The sequence below is a fragment of the Spea bombifrons genome, chromosome 3 (assembly GCF_027358695.1).
Source record: "Spea bombifrons isolate aSpeBom1 chromosome 3, aSpeBom1.2.pri, whole genome shotgun sequence".
Lineage (NCBI taxonomy): Eukaryota > Metazoa > Chordata > Amphibia > Anura > Pelobatidae > Spea > Spea bombifrons.
The window spans coordinates 4,638,017-4,662,728 of NC_071089.1; the positions used below are offsets into that span (position 1 = coordinate 4,638,017).

General features: G+C 41.7%; 1 protein-coding gene across 1 annotated transcript in view; it reads left to right on the forward strand.

The window, feature by feature from the left end:
* Positions 1 to 24,712, forward strand: part of GALNT14 (polypeptide N-acetylgalactosaminyltransferase 14) — a 164,389-nt gene that overhangs the window by 55,177 nt on the left and 84,500 nt on the right. The window contains exon 2 of the mRNA XM_053460717.1: positions 13,110 to 13,279. Within this exon, the coding sequence (XP_053316692.1) occupies positions 13,110 to 13,279 (170 nt within the window). The remainder of the gene's footprint in view (positions 1 to 13,109; positions 13,280 to 24,712) is intronic.

Here is a 24,712-nt window from a genome sequence, read left to right on the forward strand (position 1 = left end):
ATAACTAACTCACCAGCTGTTATTTTTCTCATTCTGGCAAGAATTGGGGAACTTGTAGGAGTTAACCGCAGAACTATGTATGAATGGTAAATACTGCCAGGGTTTACGTAACTTATCTATTTTTGTGAAGGACACAGGCAAGGAGTCACGTTCGGGAGGAAGACTTTGATGTCTGCGGATACATTAATGTTTGTGATGCATCAATATTTGCAAATGTACTGGCTCTCCTGGTATCATTTCATCTATTTTGAAACATAGACTTTGCCGGCAGATCGGCCCCATTCGGCCCCATCTAGTCTGCCTGTTTTTCCTGTTGTAAAGACTCCAACCTTAATCAGTCGTATGCCTATCCCATGTATGTTTAAATTCCCTCTCTGTATTAGCCTCTAACACTTCTGCTGGGCAGCTGTTCCACTTATCTACTGGCCTCTCAGTAAAGTAAACCTTCATTACATTACGTTGGTGATAGCAGACAGATCCTGGACGGTATAATGTCACAGCGGCAGGGAGTCTGCGGATCATTAGTAACTATTCCCGTTGGCCTCTGATCTTCTGCTCGGTTATCCCTCTGCTGCGAGGGATTAGCTCGTAATACCAACGGGCAGCCGACAAAGCAAACGCAGCACGCGTGCCAGGGATTCCCCTAAACACACGCCATTCAGAGTCCCCTCTAAGTAGCTTTGACTGCATGCCAAGCAGCCCTCTGCGGTTATGGCATAATTATCGCTGAAAGGATTAGCGCTCAGCATTGTTTAATACCTTAAAAGAAATATTAGAAATAAAACTATCCTATTCCACATCTCACAAGTGTCCTTATTTAGGCGAACAGTCACTCTTTGGCCTCCGAATCCCTGTGTCCATCTTTCCTCCCTTGATGACCCTCTTCTCTACCCTGTGCCCCTCTTTTCTCCACTGATATCCTCTTTCCTCCCCTGATGCCCCTCTTTCCTCTCTTGATGACCCTCTTCCCTCCCATGTGCCCCTCTTTTCTCCACTGATATCCCTCTTTCCTCCCATGTGCCCCTCTTTCCTCCCCTGATGCCCCTCTTTCCTCCCCTGTGCCCCTCTTTCCTCCCCTGATATCCCTCTTTCCTCCCATGTGCCCCTCTTTCCTCCCCTGATGCCTCTCTTTCCTTCCCTGATGCCCCTCTTTCCTCCCCTGATGCTCCCCTTTTCTGGAAAGGCAGAGTGCTTGGTATGAGGGCATCACATGGTTCTACAGCCCTAAAAGCCCCGATAATGTGTACAGAAACAGCGGGGAATTCCTTTATAAATTGAATAATGGGAATAATTAGCAGAATGCCCCCCAGACATTGCTGGGCTTTAAGATATAAGAGCAGAGCGATATCGATTCCTCCGGTTTCAATCTGTATATAAGCAGCTTTGTAGCGGCCGATCAGCCGTTGCCATTATTTGTTTTCCCTCGGGATCTGAGATTGATTTCTCATCCTTGCACGTCGTTTCTATACGACTGAAATATACCCCATATGTCCGTTTCGCGAAACACCCACTTTTATAAAGTGTTCTTCACAGTTTAAAGCAAAGCGGCAGACATGAAAACTGGAACTAATATATACAAATATATTTCACTCGAAAACACAAAGTAACAAATTCCCGGCACGCTCACCCCCCCCCGTCCCTTGTACGCCAGACAGTCGGGAGAATCTATTAAGGGGAATGGTAGACAGTCTGGCAAGGTGGATCTCTATCCACTTGGCCTTCTAGAGGAGGGTTGGCATCTTATGGCCCATGGGCCAAATAAAGCAAAGTGGCAACAGCCCAGATCATCATTGATTTTACAGCTCCCCGGGCTGGTCAGGGGAGATCACAGAATCGTCCCAAACGGCTCATGGTCCCCACGGCCCCCAAACAGTTGGGCAACGGCACAAAACATTGGGTCAGTAGCCCAAAATTGAGAGATCATGGGAAATAAGGAAAATTTACATATAAATTAGGTAGAAATTATATTAGGTATAAATTCTGGTAGACGTCATAAAAAAAATCTGAATTTGAACCTTAACTAGAATTTGGAACATTAAAAAAAGATTATAAATTATTATTGTAAATAATAAATAAAGGTAATAACGAATGATAGAACGTTGCTGGATTTAATTTACGGTTTAACCTGGATGCAGTAGTCCCTCTGCGAGGCGACCGGCCTTCTACCGGCCAATCCCGACGCCGGGTCAATCGTCTGGATATTATGTATCCAGCGCTGATTTTGACTCGTTATATCGACGACGTCTCCCTTGAACAGATGGCTCTGCGCTTGTCTGCTGCGTCTGTCTATGGAAATCGTGTACCAGAAACTACAATGGATTCATCAAGCAGCGGGCGATCAGCAACCAATCTCCTTTTTCAATCCTTTTTTAAAAAAAAAAAAAAAAAATTTTTACGTAACCTAAATTTACCTCCGAGTAAAGTATCATTATGACCTTGCCATATTTTCCGCGTTGCTATAGTAATCTCAAGACCTTCTAGCGAATTATGAAGGCAAATTCGGCAGAGGATAGGAGTTATTTTCCATTAGATAAGTCAGGCATTGTCTTTATTATCTTACAAGTCAAGGTGTTTAAATGTTTCTACTACTACTACTGCTGCTGCTGCTGCTGCACCTCTTTGGTCGTCCTTACTCTCTATAACGAAAGGTGAGCCCAGAAGGTGTCAGGGAAACGCGGCCAAAATAAAACGGAGATTTCACTCGCCGTGCGCATGTGTACAGGATATAGATGTTACGACTGCCAGGCAATATTTTAGATGCTGAAAAGTTTGATCAAAACAAGCTTTTTTTTAAAAAAAATCATTTTTTTTAAATGGAAAAAAAGGGATGAAAACTATTGTATCCAGAGAATTCTAAAAACCCAAAGTCTACATCATTTTCTAACTTTCAAAAAAAAAATGAAGACTTGGACCCAAATCGAGCATCAATACCCAAGGATGTTTCACTGTGTGCTCCTTACCCGTGTGAATTATTTATCCGCTATATTTTATTTATATAGCTTATCTTTGTCAAAACGCTGAGCCTCTGCTTTCCTTCTGAACTATAAAGTCAAATATATATATTTATAGAATCTGTTTTTTTTTTTTTTTACAAAGTTTTTGAAATATAGAGGTTCAATTACAAAAATATATAACCTGTTTATGAGAGGGTGGTGGATAAGTGGAACAGCCTCCCAGCAGAAGTGGTAGAGGGTAATACAGTGAGGGAATTTAAACATGCACGGGGTAGGCATACGGCTCCTGAATCTAAGACGAGACCAACGACTGATTAAGGTTTGTAACATTTCCAATAGAATGGATTTATTAAGTGGATATAGAGGCAAAGGTGATAATTGTTGACCTTATTTGCATATGCTTACCCAGAATCCCTTGTGGTTGTGGCAAAACCATGAGATTTCTGAGGAAAAAACAAGCCTTCTGGCCTGTCTGGTGTCTGTAGATGAGTGTTAAGAATACTTCTACTACCCCCTTAATGTTAAGTGGAAGGATTTTCCATCACCTTTACTCTCCATAACTTATGTAATGGTATTAAAAAAAGAAATAAAAAATTAAGAAACCTCTGTTCAAAAAGCTGCAAGCGATTGGTGGGCCTTGGTCTAACATTCTCTTCTCGTCTGCAGAAATATCCCCTTAGAGCTGCTGTGAAAGGTTGTATGAGGGTTAAATCACTGTGACAAGCAATAAAGATGCGTTTATTCCAGCCTTCCATTAATTATCTTTCTTTTTAACGGCATAATCACAGCCTACACAAGCTGTTGGGGATTGATTCATAGTATCCAGAATATTCAGTACTTCTAGTAACCAAGGCTGTCGCTGTGCGCTCCGTCTGCGGAGTGGGTGTTTTAGTGTCGTAATAACGTCGCCATCTGAGCTGGGTTTCATTGTTCTGGTCGCGCTGCTTTTTGGACTCAGATGTCTGGCCGTCTTTCTGAATAACTTTTCAATAATCGTCCCCCAACCTATTCCTTGACAGGTGCTTAGTGGAATGTGCCCAGGATAACCAGGACCCACAACCCCCCGTTTACACACCTGGTTTGGTTCTCCTGGTCAACACCCGAATCCTCCAGGTCGCGGAAACGGGGTCTTGACATGCCCCGCCCATTTCGTGTACATATTCGTGTACATTATTCAACCAATTGGTTGATGCCAGAGGAGCCCCCTGCAGGCGACCAATAGAGTCGCTCGCACAGCCCTTTAACTCCTGACGGCGAACCTACGGATTTCCGCTCCCGTTAACCCCTGCGATGCCGCGGAGATAAGGTAGGCTAGATGGGGAAGGGACCAGGGAGATTAGTAGACGATGATTCTTCATGTTGTGTGTCTTTGTATACGTTTTGCCGCCGCCATGTTCGGTATTCGGGCTGAACAACGAAAATGCACCCTTTGTGTTCGTTTTCATGTTCACCTGAATACAAATGCACAAGTCTAGTTATTACTGTATACAGCGCTGGGGGTTATATTACTGTATAAAGCGCTGGGGGTTATATTACTGTATACAGTGCTGGGGGGTTATATTACTGTATACGGCGCTGGGGGTTATATTACTGTATACAGCGCTGGGGGTTATATTACTGTATACAGCGCTGGGGGTTATATTACTGTATACAGCGCTGGGGGTTATTACTGTATACGGTGCTGGGGGGTTATATTACTGTATACAGTGCTGGGGGTTATATTACTGTATACAGTGCTGGGGGTTATATTACTGTATACGGCGCTGGGGGGTTATATTACTGTATACAGTGCTGGGGGTTATATTACTGTATACAGTGCTGGGGGGTTATATTACTGTATACGGCGCTGGGGGGTTATATTACTGTATACAGTGCTGGGGGGTTATATTACTGTATACGGCGCTGGGGGTTATATTACTGTATACAGCGCTGGGGGTTATATTACTATATATACCACTGGGGGTTATATTACTGCATACAGCGCTGGGGGTTATATTACTGTATACAGTGCAGGGGGTTATATTACTGTATACAACACTGGGGGGTTATATTACTGTATACAACACTGGGGGGTTATATTACTGTATACAGCGCTGGGGGGTTATTACTGTATACAGCGCTGGGGGTTATATTACTGTATACAGCGCTGGGGGGTTATTACTGTATACAGTGTCGGGGGTTATTATTGTATCGCTAGGATTTATGTTCAAGGAGAATAATTTTTTTCCCCAGGGGACTTCACCTTTAAATTTCCATAATTTTTTTAGTACAATATACGCATTAGAAACATTTTTTACGCATAGTTTTGCTCTGGGGTATTTGTTTATGGAATACCTTCGCTGAAACGGCTTTGGAGAGTTTTGCTTCAGGGATAAATTTCATATAAATCATTTGGATCTGAGATTTATCTTGTTTATTAAAAAATGTCAGATGAACGTGGACTGTAGCGATGAGTGCCTGCTGATCAAAAAGGGGTTTAATTGTAAGCTAATGTACTGAGAGACGGATCCGCAATTTATCTCCATTAAGGACCTTCCTGGTCATGCCTGAGAGGCACACGTGTGCTTCGGATATTTCTTCCCCCGCATCCCGTCTGTAGACTTCCACACGTAAAATACATTTTCCCACTCAAAATATTACATACGTTCTCCTCCTGACTTACTGTAGCCTTTTTCTCTTATATGTATAGCCTTTTTTTTACTTTATGCGAAGACAGAGCCGGACTGGCAATGACAGGATGGTCGTGGCACTTTAAGGCTAGTGGCCAAGTGTGCCAACAGTATGCGCAGTTGCACGCTACATTTTTATATTCATGCAGCGTCCAGGGCGGACCTGCATGCCGCAGCACCGAATCTGCCACTGGAGCAGCAGCGGCGCTATCGGCCAGGAGCCCACTGGGTATTTGCTTGGGGCTCCAGTCTGGGCAATGCTTGAGGAAACATCTCAGCTTCTCCGGGTCAACTCCCAAATCCTCTGAGTCGCCAGAGCAGGGTCCTGACGCGCCCTACCCTCGTCCAATTCCCCTTTAAATAGAGGGGTTTCTCCGCGACTGACCTCGGCGGGAATGTAGCAGACACTCAGTTATGAAAAGACAGAACATCTCTTTGATCATTCATATTTTTAAACTAAACTTTCTCACAAACTATGCATTATGAAGTGGCAACTATGGTGCGTTTCTCCATCCTTCCATCTCCATTGGTATCAGATGAAAGTATTAGACTTCAATACAGACTCTATACAGCTTGAAACTCAATGTATAATGGAGAGAAAAAAGTTGCCTCGCTGTGTTCGGTAACATTAATTCAAACCGGCAACTAATAGGCACACGTGCAAAGCATGGAAACAAGTAAAATGTTCAGCCGTTTCTGGCCAAAATAAAAAAAACTCTGCTCATTCCACAAGCCAGTAAGGGTCAAGGGTAATAATGCATGCAGGGTAGCAGAGATTTCAGTGCATTTCATACACACACCTTTCACAGTACAAGTGCAGACTGTGAAAAAGTGACTCCAGTGATCACACTAGAACAAATAACCACCTTGGGCTCCTTGCCACCTCAGCCCTAAAGCCAGAGGAACCGGTGTTTTCCCCCATTCTCTCAAAGAGTACTACACTCAATCTTAACCAAAAGGCTGAGAAAGAGCCACATCTTACCAAAACATCAAGCCAAGACTCATGTTTAAGTAATATAGAAACTCACTTTATTGAAGAAGCAATCACCACCAGCCTCCAAGAGCCTTTCAATAAGGTGGTGGTGAGCTACAACCAGCATGCATCACACCATATGTAAAACAATATGCAGATCATATGCAAATTAGTTTTACCAGCACACAAAAAAGCACATGGACACAATCCTGCCATCAGAACCAAAATTACTGGTCAGATAAGCAGGAGGAAGGGTGAAACTGGGATGTAGAAAGCTCCAGCTCTCTCGCTGTTGACCCCCTGTACCCCTAATCAGATACAGGGTGATCCAGATATTGTACTGTAATTTGTGTCTGCTGTTACCTGCTGGACGTATGTAATGCAATCCAGGGGTCCATCGTCTATCATGGGAAATACAGCGTCTAGGCGCCACCCAAGTCCCAAATCACGGAGGCTTCCTTGACAAGTGGGTTTTTTACATGGTGTTTTAACCCCTTGAACGCACAGTGCATTGTGAAGGGCCGACACCAGCCATATTCTCCTGCAAGAAGGGCTGAGCTGGCCACGTATGAAGTTAAGTAGAGATTTAAGTGAGATTTTTGAAAGTTAACTTGCCCACTAAAATATACATCACAGAGGACCAGCTCTTCCTCCGTAAACTTTCATTAGCAGGAGAGTCAAACTGGGTGGTTAAGACTGAGGCATTCATTTGTTTCCCGCACGCAGTATGATAAGGAGTCAAATGGCTAATATGCAACTGCCTTAAAACATATAATATAAGAACTTCCATGCAGAAGAAGCTTTCCATGACTGGCCCATCGTTAAGAATTCTGCACTCTTCCGACTATCATTTACAGCTAGCAGATGCCTCAAAGTTGAGCTTCTAATTTAGTAAGTACGGTGATCATTTTAACTGTAATGTGAAACAGGAGCATTTTTTTTTAATGTTGCAGTTAGCCCACGGCAGACATATGACCTTGTGTAACGAAGGAGTTATTACGGGTGTGAAGCTCCTACAATATTTCATAAGGAAAACTCCCTCCGCCGAACGGCTCCTTTTAAAATGTTAAATTACGGCCATTCTCATTGCTCGGTGCTCTCCATTAACTCTCCCAGGATAACTTGCCAAACGCCATCATTTTCTTTTATGATGTGGCTGAGAGCTGGTTCTTCATGTCTGTGCGTTCACTACCTGACTTGGTTAGTTCAAGTATTAGCGACATTACTACTGTCTATCTATCTATCTATCTATCTATCTATCTATCTATCTATCTATCTATCTATCTATCTGTCCATCCATCTATCTATCCATCTATCTCAATCATTATCTAGCTATCCATCTATCTATCTATCTATCTATCTATCTATCTATCTATCTATCGATCCATTTATCTCTCTCTCTCTCTATCTCTCTCTCTCTCTCTCTCTCTCTCTCTCTCTCTCTCTCTCTATACATTAGTCTATAGGCTCCTGTCTATCTATTCTATCTATAAACTTCCCAGGATAGGCTACGTGGAGCTCTTCCTCTTCTGGGGGAGTGGCCTCATGACAGGGCTGGGTTAGCTGCATATATGGGTGGAGCTAGTCCTAGACAGCCTATAGTGGTGAGTGTGTGGGGAAGTAGGCGTGACCAAATGCTGCTCCTCTGCCTGAGGATTGATGAAACTGACCAGGAGACTCCGAGTCAAACCTGGAGAGTTCCTAGGAATGCACACGTATGGCCTAAAACCGGGACCGGCACGGAGCGCCGTACGATGGGCGCTATCGCTGCGTATGAAGCATGATTGGGGTGGCAACTACCAAGCCCGTGATTTGAGCTTCTATTTTGTTCCTTTTGGCTCGGATGGAAGCTCAGCTTGGAAGATAAACATGTTCACGGCATATGACGGAAAACACACATTGCACGTGTAGACTGGATAAAATAAAATACACAAAAACATACAAGATTGACTCTGATCCATGAATTTCAAGGTTTCTGAGGATCTCTTTCGCTGGCTGCGTAGCAGTAAGAATGTAGCAGAGCAGGATTCCATTGGCTAGCGGGAGATCGGAATATTATATACCGGAGACTGGCTGCTGGGACCCAGCTGAGCCATAGACTTTTGGGCTGGCTTCCAGATTCTATAAATGATAGTCAGGGTCATAAGAACCCAGCTGGCGTTCCTTAGTAAATCTGGCATATTTCGCTATCACCAGTTAGACTTCTCTTGGAAGCGAAACATCTGCTCTGGGATCTCAGAAGCACCAGAATGCTATCAACTTCAGATGCTTCGTTATAGAAAATTTATATTTGTGAAGGCACTTGTGTTCGTAAGATTTGGTAAAAGAGGGTCAACACTTTTAGTAAATATCTCTTAGGATAAATGAGAATGCTTTTTTGTAATGAAATCAGAGCTTTAAGCGGTAAATATAAAATATGATTAATTCATTTTATTTGATATTAATTCCAGAAACTCAATTTACTAAAATCCGTGCTCTGCTGCAGTCGACAGATGGAGAATGGAGTAAATAAAAAATGATGCTTTGTTTCAGAGGGCGTTCTGACCGATATCGTGCTACTGCTTTTCACGGTAACTTGAGGAACGCCGATGCCCTCGAAAGCAGTTCATAAAAATGTAAATATCCGATGACAACGCACACAGAAATCCGATTTGCTTTGTGTAGTGAGATGTAAACATAATGTCGCATTACGGCATAATCGCTCATACCTGGGAACATTCTGGGTCTGACCCGGGGTCTCCTGGTAAAGGCTGCTTCCCTGGGGTCTCCGGGTCACCTGCATCCTTCTCTAAATATGGCGGGGTTACATGGTTACATAGTTACTTTTACCTCTTACTCCAATCCCATTCAAGGTAATGTGGGGCTAGCCGTGCCCTGAGAATGACTAGCCCTGCCCCATGTATGACTAGCTCCTCCCCATGTATGACTAGCCCCACCTATCTCGCAACCACTCCAACAGAACAGAGAGAACTCTGGGTAACCTACCCTGGGAACTTTCTATCATGATGTAAATGAGCCGACCTGGAGACTCTTCAAGTATTAACCTTTTAATAGACCATCCGGAAGATTCTACATAGCGACTGGCCAAACGTGTTGCCCAAATGGCTTTAATACCGGTCCTCGTGGAAACCTTGGCTCGTCATTAAAGATACACTTAACAGAGTCACCTGAATTCAAGCAGGGATATCAAGCATAACATACTGTCAGCAAAAGTCTTATATATCACAGCTGTGTAAAAAAGGTAGGAGTCGGCTCAAGACCCTGACAATCTGTCTCGTCACCCTGAGACCCTGAGAATGGGGCAAAAACACTGAGACTCCGGGGCAAACCATGAGTTCCCACGTATGACGATAATACATAGTATGTAACTGGCTGCAAAATACAGTTTTAACCATGAAGGTTTCCACGGGGCGGAAAGAGTAATTTTCTATCAGTTTTAGAATATTGGCAAATTCCGAGGCTGCATACTTGATCTACGCAACATAGACGCGAGGATTCTGAATTCCATTTGTAACAATCAGTACTCGGTATTACATGCTCCATCATATGTTCAAGCACCATCGGTTGACCTAGTTGCCTTCTGTACATCAAATCCAAATTGCCAGCCCGATTCTGATATGAAGCCTCTACCTTATTGTGACAAATTGAGTTTTATCTCTCTCAAACAGTCAGCCGACGGAGCAGCGCGGGAAGACCTTGGCTTTACGCTCTAATTCTTCACGGTTGAAGCGATACGCTGATAATTAGGCGCTGTAAGTGTTTTTTAATGTGTGCGTTTCATAACGATGGAGGTAATGCGGTACCAGAGCGGGCAAGATACACGGAACGTTTTCTACGGGGGATGACATTTTGTCTGTCCCGTGATGGAAGCTGCTGCTAGTAATTAATAAGGGCAGGGTGGAGAAGATCCAGAAGTTCCAGGACTATAATGAAACATTCTCTTACTTCTCAACAAGCTCTAGGGATCTTAGAGGAAATGTAGGATCTATTTCTTCTAGAAGGGTTTCTAGAACCTTAGAGTACTTAGAGTGAGCGTGGGGTCAATCAGGGGAGATCAGAGGCAACTTGATCCCCACTGCGTGCAAAAGTGCCACAGTGGGGCAGGTACATAGGACAGTGCCCCCAGAAGTGGGACTGTCCATAGAAAAGCATGGTACTTGGGAGGTATACCTTCATAATGCATAGTACTATCAGGGAGTTGGAATAATCAGCTATCTTGCAAACGCCAACTTTAGTGAATAAACTCCACTTTGAGTTAATAGTAAATCGCAAGGAAATGATATTGTCTTCATTATTCCCTACTTATGACATCATCAAAGCACCCCAGATGCAAACATTCTGACCTCCAGAAAAAAAGAGGGGCATCGGGGGAAGAAAGAGGGGGTATCAGGGGTTTGGGCCGCAGAGAGGGACTGGTCCTCCTAAACAGGGACACTTGAGAGGTAGGAATTTGGGACACTTACTGCAGTCAATCGGAAAATACGAAAGCAGAAATGATGGGATGAACGACGCGTTTCATGCTAGGAGTTTAATGATGGGCTGAAAGACGCGGGGTGTTTGTACAACAAAAGAACATTAATAGACGGGACAATAAAACCATCCTTATATGATAGATGCTCTGATTTTTATGACGGAAAGCCCCGTTATGCGGTCACTTATAAAAATCCATTTCTCTGCCCGGCCGGCTGTAGAGCTCCATATAGCACATGGTGTCTCTCCCTTCATAAACTCATAAATAGATTGTGTCATAAGCAATTCTCAAAATCGTATTACTATGATGAATGTGCATCCACGTCGTGAGTAAAAATCAATTATCGGATAATATCGCGCTCCTCAAAAGCTTGAGTTACCTCCATTAACCACAAGAAAGAGACGGAAGAATGATTTATCGGCAGGGCGAGATTACAGGTTTCATTAGCGCCCAGGCGGCGGGGGAACCCGCGTCAAAATTCACAGGCGTTACAGGTCTGTCAGCGATAAGACGTGTTTTTATGTTAAACACGGGAGATACGTTGTAAAAGCAATCTGGTTAACGGTGGCGATATAGTGAATGAGACGTCATTAAAATCCTGGGTCTCACGCAGTAATCCCCGCTGTTGCATGTCTATATTGTGCGCTCTCTCCGATCGTCTCTGTGGTCGAGGCTGTGTCTGAGTGTGTATACGCACAGTGTGCGTGTTAGTATGTGTGCATGTGCGTGTATGATTAATTATGGATTTTATGGCCGGCGGCCCTCCGGCATTTGTCCAGCTGGCCAGTCCGTGCCTTTGGGAAGGGAACATATAAAAATTACATTCCTCAGACCTTTTTCCGGTTAATAATAAAATTTACCTGGATTCCTCAAAAAGAGGTTTTGTTGTCTCGGTCGCCGTCTGATAACATTAAGAATCGATATTTCTGTCTGACTGTTTGACAGACTCTAATAAACTCGCTTCATGGCTCAGTAGACGTTAAAGGTCCAAAGCACCAGATTTGTAGCCAATATCCAGGGCCTATTTTTATCTTGTTCCTGTATTGTTTGAGATTGTGAGAGTTTCAGTTGTGATCTTTTCACATTTGTTCTTTTTAGACCTGAATTGATGCATTCTGTCAGTAAATGTGTAAAATGAGTTTATTTTTGTCTTTTTCCCAAATAAAAATAAATAAATAATAATAATATTAAAATAGATTAAATGGATGTCAATTCTTGCCTTTAAAAAAAAAAAGTAAAATATATTAAATATTATATTATTCCCATTTCTTAATTTTAAAAAAGTTAAAAACATTAAAATACTTTAAAAATATGTTTATTCATGCCTTTTACTGAATAAAAAGACAGCAAAAAACGCAAAAGTTTAATTTACGTTAAAAGTATGTCCATGCTTGTCTTTTTCAAAATTATAATACGCTTAATAATGTTTATTCTTGACTTTTTGGTAAATTAAAAAAAAAAAATAAAATCTGCCTTTATCGTATTGAGGAATCTCAATTAATTGTGTATTATATTTGACTTAATCAGTGTCCTGACATAATTATAAAAAAGTTTCCTATGTGCTATATTAACAACGAATAGGGGATACATTGTATTCATCAATAGGTGAAACTTTTTTGTTATCCTACATCAAATATTTTGAACCCTTTTAACTGAGAAAAAACCCTAAATTTATCTTGTAGCTAATTATTTGCTTTTTATTTTACACAAAGGCTGGTTGAGAAGTGGAACAGCCTTCCAGCAGAAGTGGTAGAGGGTAATACAGTGAGGGTATGAAACATGCATAGGATAGACATACGGCTCCTGAATCTAAGACGAGACCAACGACTGATTAAGGTTTGAGTCTTTACAGCAGGAGGAATGGGCGACTAGACGGGGGCCGGATGGGTCTGATAAGCATGTATTATACATTGACTTGGTTGAAACATTTGGAATGCCTTGAAACCATACCCCCTCCCAATGCCCCATTACTTATTTTGTATACCGTAACAGAGGACGTTGTAACCTTGAACCTAACTCGGTGGCTCCTTCTCTGTGTGCAGGACTTGGACGTAGATTGGGATGATTTATGGGACCAATTTGATGAAAGGAGATATCTGAACGCTCAGAGGTGGAAGCCCGGAGAAGACCCTTACAGGCTGTTTGCGTTTAACCAGCGAGAGAGCGAGAGAATTCCAAGTAATCGAGCCATCAAGGACACCAGACATCACAGGTTAATGTCTTTTACCATTTTTTTTATCGAGTGGATTACATGTCTTTGTAGAGTATCAAGAAAGGGAAACATAATAACCAAAAAAGTGTCTTCACCGAGGTCCAAGCTCAACCCTTCTTGCAGGAGAAGCTCATTATATATATTTAATGGACCAAAATTATTTATATTGCTAAGGTTTAGATATTTTTAATTTAAAACAATGTTATTATGTTTTCTCGATCACCTTCTTTGGTTTGGTTTATATAGAATATCACAGATATGGCAAAAATCCTCAACACTCCCGGGCACCTCTGTTGGGGTATGAGGTGAGAGACATTGAGGGGGCAACCTTTGGGTTGAGCGGGTCTGACTTGGAAGTGTGTGGGGCTAGAGGTAGAATCAACCCCCCTGCCCTACCCCAACAACCACCTTGTGGTGCTCATCTTCAGAGTGTCACGAGGTGATTGATTTTACAGCCCCCTGGACCAATCAGGGAAGAGATCAACTGCCCCATGATCCCCACTACCCCCAACAGCTGAACAGTGGGGCAGCTACGCAGACAGTGCCCGACAATCAGGACTGTGTTGCAAAAACTGGAAGCATTGGGAGGTATGGTCTTGTTTATTTGCAAAGGGAGACTCTAATACTTGTTTTTGGGGGAGAGAGGGAGAGGAAAGGCAACCGCAGAGTGTTTCCCATCGATATCGTCCACTGGGAGGCACCAGGGATTTTAATAGTTAAGGATAAGGAAATGATGTGCATTCCTATAAATTAAGAATCTCTGGGAAGAAACAAAATCTTTTTTTCTGTTTCAATAGTTAATTTGTATCAATGGGTAAGATACATGGACAACAGTGGGAAACAAAAAAATAATTCATTCGCTTTTGGGTCGAAAGAAAGCGAATGAGGACTTAATCATTTTGCAGATTTATTGACTAATTATACGCGGCATGGATGCGCTTGTTTTAGACTCGAGCAGGGAAGGAATTTCTCCGAAGGCACCGTGGGATGGATAAGAACGTCACTGTAGCTATCGAGGAGATGACAGCCATCTGGTAGAACCTTTGCTTGCCACTGGGAATGAGACATTTACAAAAAAAAGGAAATCTAAGATGCAGAAATTTTAGGTCATTGTTCAGCGTCGATGGTTCCTTCAATTTTTTTTTTTAAGAAAAGGAACAATCCTCCTTTTTAGACGTCCTTTTTTTAATAGAGCTGAATGAAGAGCCGATAATTAAATGCATTCTTATAAAGAGAGGCAACATTCTCGTGATACAGTGAGAGGCAAACAGTTGGCAATTAATATGGTGTGATTGTTTTGTATTAGGCAGTATGCTTTAGTTCAGCTGTTTTATTTGCCCGTTAGGCTTAGTTGCCCCTAGGCATGATTGGCATGTAGTAGCTAACTATGCCAACATGTGTGGCACATTTACATAGCATGTGCAGAAGTTATCGGTTCAACCATCTATGACATCATACTACCTTCTAGGTATTATGCATGGAGTTGCATGTGATGTCATAAACTGTCTTTGGTCCCAGGCATTTGCCCAATGTGGCAGATGGCCGGTCCAGGCATGTAGTCCTATCATTAGAATGGACATAAACCATTTCTAAAGTAAAGTCATTCTAAACGACGGGGGGGGGTTATCAGCATTTCATTACTGGAAAGGACGTTCCAGCTGGAAGAAGGACATTTAGTCCATGAACTAGCAGCGTGCGGCATGCGTTATCTCTGAAGAGCCAAAGCAAATTGTGAAGTTACTTTAAATAACTGCAGGCTGTAACCTCTATTAAAATCCCTGAGGTGGAATGAGAGCAACCTGTCTATCCAAAATATATAACCAGTGGCGAATAGCTAAAGCCATCACCCCCCCCCCCCCCCCCGGGCAGGAGAGCCGGCGCCGCTCCTCCGCCAGGAGCTTCGTGTTCCGAAACGTGCATATATCAGCATTTTTTAACGATAATAAGAGCGAGAGGTTGGGTAAGGGTGGTTGGGGTTGATTCAGTAAATAGCGAGTTCTATTAAAGATGTCGTTCTACCTGCTGAATGTAACACTTTTCTAAATAAATATCCAGTCCAGTGTCAACGAAGAATGCATATTAAAGTAAGTTAGTTTAATGTACGTTCTTCAACCTGCTTGAAAATGACTTATGCCTAGGAGAAGCTGAAGCTGCAGAGCTGCAGTGAGAGGCCTCATCTGTGGTCTGACTGCTTTCTGAGGGTGCATGAAGTGGGTGCAGATGAACCAAAAAAGGATTCAGACAAGTGTTTTGCTTCATTCTTGGTCCATTCGTTTTCAGACAACAACCTTTCAGTTCAGAAAAAAAGTTCTACAGCTTTTTTGCATTCAGAAATGAAACTCGTTGTCCCTCTCACGCCCTCTCACTCTCTCTCGTGTTCTCGTTCACTCTCTTCCACGCCCTCTCACACTCTCTCGTGCTCTCGTTCACTCTCTCTCACGCTCTCTCTCAATGTCTGCATATCTTCTACGCCAACTGCTTCCCATCTTCGCTTCCTCTCTTGCCTCTTCTTGTTCATCTGTCTTCTTTCTTCTGTCTTCTATCTTTGTCCACTTCTCGCCGTGTTGGATCTTAACGTAGGCTTTGGTAACACTATCCCTTTAAGTACATAGATTGCAGTGCATAGGCAATATATATATATATTTTTGCCTAGGGGTACCCACCATACTTGTAACCCAAGCTCTAGGTGCAGCAGGTCGGTTATCCTTTAACAGGCAGACCCGTCGCTCTCATTAGAGCTGCTCGTCTGAAGTTCACTCCGTGTTCTATTTAAATGTTCTGTATTGTTGGGATTTTTCTGACCGCATCGCTCTCCAGTTAATATCCTCTCATTTATCTCGCCTTCTAAGGCTCCGCTTGTTGAAATTTTCTTTCGCCATCGTGGGATTACTTTGTTTCTTGTCAGTTACATAAACGGCTCTTCTATTCTCATCAGATTTCCCTTTATTCTCTCTTTCTGATATTACAGATTCATACAACGTTCTCTTAGCTCTAAGCCTGTCTTGCTAGAATTTTTATTTGTGGAAGAGTTTTAGACAAACAGAAGTGACTTTAGAATGTTAAACTAAAGAGAGGTTCTAGCCGGACTGGTGATTCCGAGGCAGCACTGCCGCTTTAAGGCCAGCTGCCGCCTGATGATGTAGACACAGCAGACAGATGGATATACGTTTTATGCATTTGCCGAGTGTGCCAGATGGCCGGGCCCACATCATACCTAGGAACTTTTCAGGACAGGTCACATGGACTCACTATCTTCTAGAGGAGAAGCTTCATGTGGGGTACAGTTAGTTTTGGGTTTGGGGCTTTGGTCGGAGGCAATGTAGGCTAGGATCCAAGGAAAGCAGGTGGAATATGGACAGGGTAATAGACATGGCCACACACCACTTTCCCTTCCCAGAGAAAAAAGAAGCTGACCCCGATACCCGGGGAAGTTGGGCTTCACCCGACGACTCCAGGTCAAACATGAAGAGCTTCCAGGTCTTTACAGGTTTCAATGAGGAATGTATCTGTTTTATTTTTCTTCTTGTTGTCAACTTGTCGATTGGTTCTGGAAGCCTTTATAATGGTGAAGGCAGGAGAAGGTGGAGAACTTCAGGACAGAAACTTTATTAGATAACGCTGGCTCTGCGACATTCAGACGCTCATTGTTCCTCTTCCATAAGATTAAAATTTCTACAAAAACCATTACACAGATTGAGAAACATGAAGCACAAGCTATAGGTAGTTTTAATAAATGAATGTTGTCATAGTTAAAGCTGTGATGGCGATGGTTGGCCTCTGATGTTTGTAGCCAAAGATGAGGAGTTACATTTGTCAAGGCACAAAGACCCTCTTTCCTCCCCTGATGCCCCTCTTTTCTAGGAGTTCGGAATGTTTGCTGGGTATGAGGGGATCACAGGGTTCTACAGCCCTAAAAGCCCCGATAATGTGTCTAGAAACAGCAGGAAACTGCTTAATAAATTAAACGGGGCAAATAAACCCCATTATCAATTGCTCATAATTCGCCTGGATGCCATACCTCTAGTTGTCGAGTACGAGGTTGTCGGAGCTTTCAGATCCGTAGCCAGAGCCTCGTTACGTCGTTGACTTTGTGCTGTTTTGAAATGCCTAATTTAGTTACACGTGGAGGTGGCATCTGTACCCCATTTATCATGTCAGTTATTAAAGTGTTGAACCATTTCGAAGGAATATTGATAGTCTTCCTTCTTTAGCCGAGGCTGTAATTCTAGCCGCCTGACAGCATTTCTCCCCTCTCAGCGATAGAAATAATCAGCGAAGAAAATATTACATCGGCGTGCGTAGGGATGGGAGTTATCACAGGGGTTACTGCTATATCACAAAATCCCTCCCGAAAAAAGCTCTTATCTGCAAATAATATTACACGGGATACTTAAATGTAAAATACAGGATTACGAAAAACTGGTGGTTTAACGGACTCCTTTTCATGGTAACAGAGCGAAAAAATTCATTTAAAAAACCCTAAAAAGACCCATATTCACCCAAAAGCTCCAACAAAGCAAAGCTAATGACCTTCGGGTCAGTATATATGAGTATATATAGAGTTTGGCCACACCCACTTCCTGCCCCCTTTTCAAGGCAATAAAAGGCTAGCTCCTCCCCTATATCATGTTAGACCTGCTTTCAATATTTTATATTATTTTTAATATACATGTGCTATTTATATTTTACGGAAAGAAGGACCGTGTTGAGATCGGCCCCATTCAGCCCATTTATTCTGCCCCTTTCTCCTGTAAAGACTCAAACCTTAATCAGTCGTTGGTCTCGTCTTAGATTCAGGAGCCGTATGCCTACCCCATGCATGTTAAAATCCCCTTACTGTATTAGCCTCTACCACTTCTGCTGGGAGGCTGTTCCATTTATTTACAACACTTATGTCTTCTGTCAGATGATTTAGATGTGTAAAAGCATTTTAGATTCTGAAAACCTGTAAAATTGCTCCTAAACTACTCAACAACTAAAGTAATAAAAATGTTGAATTCCTTGATCTATCAAATTAAAATGTAGTATATTTTGCAGAGCATTTATTTACAAAACCTGCAGCAGCTCTGCTTCCAAGTCCCAAATACACAAGTTCCATAGATACTGCATATACATTGGATCCTGCCATATATCAGCCCAAGAGAATGTGAAGCATTAAAGTTGATGTTTGGCCAGCCCTGAAAAATATCAGCTTTTAGTCGCTCGGAGGTCAATTCCTGAGATAGAATGTGAAGAAGAGACCTTTGAAGATCCCAAAACCTCATGTGACTTCACATCTTTTTCAGTGTTGGCCAAATGAAAAGGTGTCAACTTCAACTAAAGACCCCAAATATTTATAAGAAATTAGACTTGGGGAAATTAGACTTTTTTTTTTTACATTTTTTTTTATATTTGTATGTTCTTCGTATTAATTTCCTGTCGGTTTTCTAGCAGGGGTTAATATGGGGTTAACACGGTAACAGTTAGCAGACGTTTTGGTCATTAAAAGCGACTCTATCGCTTTTCATCAACCAATGAAGGGCAGCTGCTCTTCACTAAACTCTTCGTTCCTCCCAGGCCAAGTTGCTCAGAGCGGTTGTCTGAGTCCAAGGTAACCTCTCTGAGCAACTTGGCCTGTGAGGAATGGAGATTTTAGTCCCCCCTGGGAAAGGGCAGGTCGAGTTATACCTCAGAGCCTGGGGAGACCAATGGCTTTGGTGCCAGGATTTTAAAGGTCTATAAGAGCGACCCTATTGGTCGTCGGCAGGGGGCTCCTCTGGCATCATCCAATAAATGGCAGCTGCTCTTCATTGGTTGATGCCAGACCAGCCTCCTGCCGGCGACCAATAGAGTCAATCTTACAGACTTTTAACTCCTGGCATGATACTACGGATTCCCGTTAACCCCTTCTATACTAGACTTAATATAGGCTAGAGGCAGTATGGCATTGGGGGAAAGGACCAGGGAGATTAGCCAGAAGATATTTACAAAGACAAACACGAAGACACTAAACATTCATGTTCTCCCAAATACGAATGCACAAGTCTCATAGGATTCTCTTTGGCTCAATTTTTTTTTTTCCTGTATAATTTTTTAAATATATTTTTTATTTTTTATTGTTAAGAGAACAATCATGTCGTTCTTTCTGAATTCTGCAGCCCCTAGAAGCTCCGTAATAGCGTATCCTTCTATAATGCCCTAATACGATGGACAAACTAAACGCAATGTTCCATTTTACACAAAAACAAACCATATTGTAGATACGATAACAAACGTGATGGAGGCTAACCTTCCGCCCTGCCCGTTCCGGGTTCCTTTGTAGCTCGGAGCTTTCATCTCTATTTTTTTATATCCAGGCTGCTATAATTCAGCAGTGAATCTGGATCGAGGCATTACCCAACGCGGCGTGCAAATCATGATGTGATCCCCACGGGGAAGAGGTTACAATGGAAATGAAAGCACGGGTTATTAGATTTCTCTTTAAATAACTGGATTCATCCATCAAAAAGTCATATTCGGTAAACACTTCAAGGGAAAAATGCCCTCGCACCGACGTAATGCCGTACTTACGACCCAAAAAAATATTAAGATATTCCAACACAACAAGAAACGAGCAGCGGAAACATTTTACCCAAATGTTATTTTTATTTTCCTAGTGTATAACATGTTTTACGGATGAATATGGCCTCCTTGTCGGGAAAAAAACCCATTACATTTTATATATAACGGTATAATTTCCGTGGGTATATATCTAAATGATAAAGAGGAAAATTAGGGTGAAAAAAAGACGTGAAAAAACCCAAAACATTACTCTGGTCCTGTAGTGTGAAATAACCACGGCCCTTAAGGGGAATAAACAAGGACAAAAATAAAATTGAAAATAAAATAAAAACAAAAAAGGATATAAACCAATTTTGATTTAAATTGGTTAATTTAGGGCTTCTTGCTTCACTTTATATTTTTTGAGAGACGTATAATGCGATTATTTGATTAAATAGACAAATTTTAGAAAGGAATAGATGGAACTTCAATCGAGCAAAAAATGTCTCCTGGTTAAACGTATCTTTTCTCAGTTGCTGAGATATTTTTTAACTTATCGCAAAATGGCCTTCAATGAGTCCTGTGAAAGTGGTCAATATTTTATACTTTAAAAGTAAGAGAATTATCGTTCCCAAATGTTTCTTATTTCCTGGAGAGTGGCAGACATATTTAGGAAGCAGGGTAGATTCTAAAGGCACGATCGCGTACGTAGAAAAACGACATGCGTCAAATCAATATCAGCCTTTCCCATATCTGTCTATTTTTATATGGAAACACTACGAAAAAATGATCGGCTCCTGTAGCATTTAAATTCCATAATCTGAAAATTATTATCTAATACAGGGGTCGACTCGGTGGTCCCAATGGCTTTTATCTATTGCCAAATTCTGTGTTTCTAAAACAAATCACAAAATCATACATTAGTTTCATCTAGAAGACTGAGGACACTGATAGTGTTATTGGACGATGGAGGTCTTATTTGGTCAGTCTCTACAGTATGGTTTTCCAATGGCTGACCATTGACTTCCAGGACCATGAGCACAATATGGTACCAGTGATGTAGGACTACGCTGGAGTCTCCTTTTGGTCAGTACCCAGCGTTTCTATATTTCTATATTTATGTATTATAATAAATATCATAACCCTTGTACATGTAGCTTTGGACATTATCATGCATGTGGTCGGTTGAGTTAAACCTTCCAACTACTAGCCTCCACTATGGATTATGAAGGGCCAACCCCAGGGATGAGATCTGTGACATACCTAGGTCCAGGGGCTTGGGTCATCTGGCCCCATGTTGTATCTCTGCTCAATGGGCTAACTACAAAGGAGAACTCTGATCTACCCAACTGGTCCATTGACGCTATGGATGACTCTATAGGATAAGTTAAAAGTGGCTTGTCTCAATGGCGTCATACCCCAATGCTCCGCAGTGAAGATGGCGGCCGTAGAGGAGGAAGGCTGGGGTGAAGACACTGCTGGATGAGGTGGCCCTTTATAATACAATGTAAGTGTGGAGAGATTACTTAAAAGTCACCAACAGATTTTACTATACATTATGGAAGCCTTTCTTGTAGGAAAAGTGTAAAAAGTCAGTTTTCAGAATGTTCTCGTGTCAAGAATAAAAAATATCCCTGATTAATTTAGGCTGGAGACACATCATCGTTCTAAGAGACGTTAGGAACATATTAAACATTTTATATTAAACCTCCGATCACCTAAAAAATATTAAGACGATGGATCATATTCTGGCTGTCGTTTCATGAAATTAAGGGTGATTAATAACACGGTCTGGGAATACCTGAATACTCGTATAGAGCAGAACGTCCTAGAGGTCTGCCTAGGAGAAATATGGGGGAGGGGGAATAAAACCTGCACCTTATTTGTCAAAGAAATGGAAACCAACACAAAAGAAAGATGATAGTGTGTTCTCTAGCACTGCATAGCAATTTGGGGGAAAATACATGTATATCGTAGTAGGGTTTATTTTACATTATCTTGGGTAGGATTTCAGATTATTTGAGGATAGAAAAAATAAATTATATATATTTATATAATTAAAGTAAGATCAATTACATATATGTTGTCAAGTACTGCACATTAATGAAACAATCAATATGTATATATATATATATATGTTATATGTGTATTAGACTTGTGCATTCGGATTCGTACGAATTGCAATTTTACTGAATTTTGGTAAATTCAGCGCTTCGTATGAAGCACAGAAAAGAGCCCAGACCCCCCATGAAATGGGAGGATCAGTTGACATCCTCCCTGATCCTCCAATCTGGGGAGAGGACGTCAACGAAAGCGCCAATATGAAATGGTGACGTCCTCTGCACAATATAGTATAGTATATATATATAGTATATATATATATATATATATATATATATAAAATAAAAACCCCAAAAATAATCTTATGCAAAAAAATATTAAAAATGTATATAAAATTATTAAATGAAACTTTACATTTTCAAAGTTAAAAAATTATAATTTGTAAATGGCAATATTGATCGAATATTACTTGCTCCTCCCCCAACGCCTTCCTGAAAGTACGCATATGGATGGGGGGGGTCTGAGAAATGTTATAGTTGATGATTTGGATTTATATTCAGTTAGTTTAGAACATTCGGAAAAAGATATTGCGTTGTACAGAAGGATTGGTAAAGCTATCTCTGGCGTCCAGACACTTCAGCCGAATCTTATTTTATGTCCTCTAAGGGAAAATCATTTCTTATCCTTCTGGGATGTAAAGAAATTTATATGACTTTTTGGCAGAATGATTCAGATTATGAAAAGTCCCTACTGCGAGATAACAACTTAAACCAGACTAAATCAGCCGAGAAGGGGACCTTAGTTGTCAGAACATCCATGTTACCCTGGGACTTAAATTCAAGGCGAAGCTTTAAAAATTGTATATAATTATGTTTTAAATACATTATTTTTATAATATATCTTTCCAATCGAAGCTACCAATGCTATTAAGTGCTGATATTGTGAATTTGATGTCTGAAATATGATTACTTAAAAAATGCAGGTTTTTTTTTTACATACCAATAATGTACTTTTCAGAGAAAATTTCATGGAAAAAATAAAGTTGCCACTTGCGGATTTTCCAACGATTTCTAATTTTACTTTTTATATTTGTTTTCTAAAACATTCTGTGGTTTTCTTTTTTTTAAACCTGACTCCTTATCATACTGCCTGTGGGAAATAATAGAATTACTCTGTCTTAATCACATAGCTGGACACTCTGGCTAATGAAAGTCTATGGAGGAACGGACTTCATTAGCATCGCCATAAAGCATCAGCTCAGTGTGGTGTTTGAGACGGGAAAGTCACCCAAAATTTCACATGACTGACAGCAACGGCGGCTCCAGATCTGCAGATAAAGGGAGTTTATTGGGACAAAATAAGATAAAAACAGGTTTTTGTTAACAACGACTGACCTTACTGTATACAGCGCTAAGGGTTGTTACTGTAAATAGCACTGGGGGTTATATTACTGTATACAGTGCTGGGGGGTTATATTACTGTATACAGTGCTGGGGGTTATATTACTGTATACAGCGCTGGGGGTTATATTACTGTATACAGCGCTGGGGGGGTTATTACTGTATACAGCGCTGGGGGTTATATTACTGTATACAGTGCTGGGGTTATATTACTGTATACAGCGCTGGAGGGGTTATTACTGTATACAGCGCTGGGGCTTATATTACTGTATACAGCACTGCGTGTTATTACGGTATACAGCGCTGGGGGGTTATTACTGTATACAGCGCTGGGGGGTTATTACTGTATACAGCGCTGGGGGTTATATTACTGTATACAGTGCTGGGGGTTATATTACTGTATGCAGCGCTGGGGGTTATATTACTGTATACAGCGCTGGGGGTTATATTACTGTATACAGCACTGGGGGGTTATATTACTGTAAATAGCACTGGGGGTTATATTACTGTATACAGTGCTGGGGGGTTATATTACTGTATACAGTGCTGGGGGTTATATTACTGTATACAGCGCTGGGGGTTATATTACTGTATACAGCGCTGGGGGGGTTATTACTGTCTACAGCGCTGGGGGTTATATTACTGTATACAGTGCTGGGGTTATATTACTGTATACAGCGCTGGAGGGGTTATTACTGTATACAGCGCTGGGGCTTATATTACTGTATACAGCACTGCGTGTTATTACGGTATACAGCGCTGGGGGGTTATTACTGTATACAGCGCTGGGGGGTTATTACTGTATACAGCGCTGGGGGTTATATTACTGTATACAGCGTTGGGGGTTATATTACTGTATACAGCGCTGGGGGGGGGTTATATTACTGTATACAGCGCTGGGGGTTATATTACTGTATACAGCGCTGGGGGTTATATTACTGTATACAGCGCTGGGGGGTTATATTACTGTATACAGCGCTGGGGGTTATATTACTGTATACAGCGCTGGGGGTTATATTACTGTATACAGCGCTGGGGGGGGTATTACTGTATACAGCACTGGGGGTTATGCTCAAGGAGAAAAAATACTTTTTTTCATGGAAATCCCCCTTTAAATCTATAGTTTCTATAGCAAATACATCTATATAACGGTTTATTAGAAAAATCCACAGGAGCAGCCGTGTTAACTTCCTGTTCTCGTTATCTGCATGCTTGTTGTTCTTTATTGCTGCTCCTCCTCTTTGGTTGGCTGCAGCAGCCTTTGTAGGGGCGGAGCCGAGAGAATGGAGGTCACTTCACATCAGCTTATCCACGTTTTGGCAGAGCTGCCGTTGGATCTTCCCGTTGCTTCCTTTCGGTTTTATGCATTTCTACACATTTCTGATTTCAAATATATTCAGAATCCCGAAGAAGCCGGAAAGTAAACATCAATAATTACTGGATATTTCTGAGA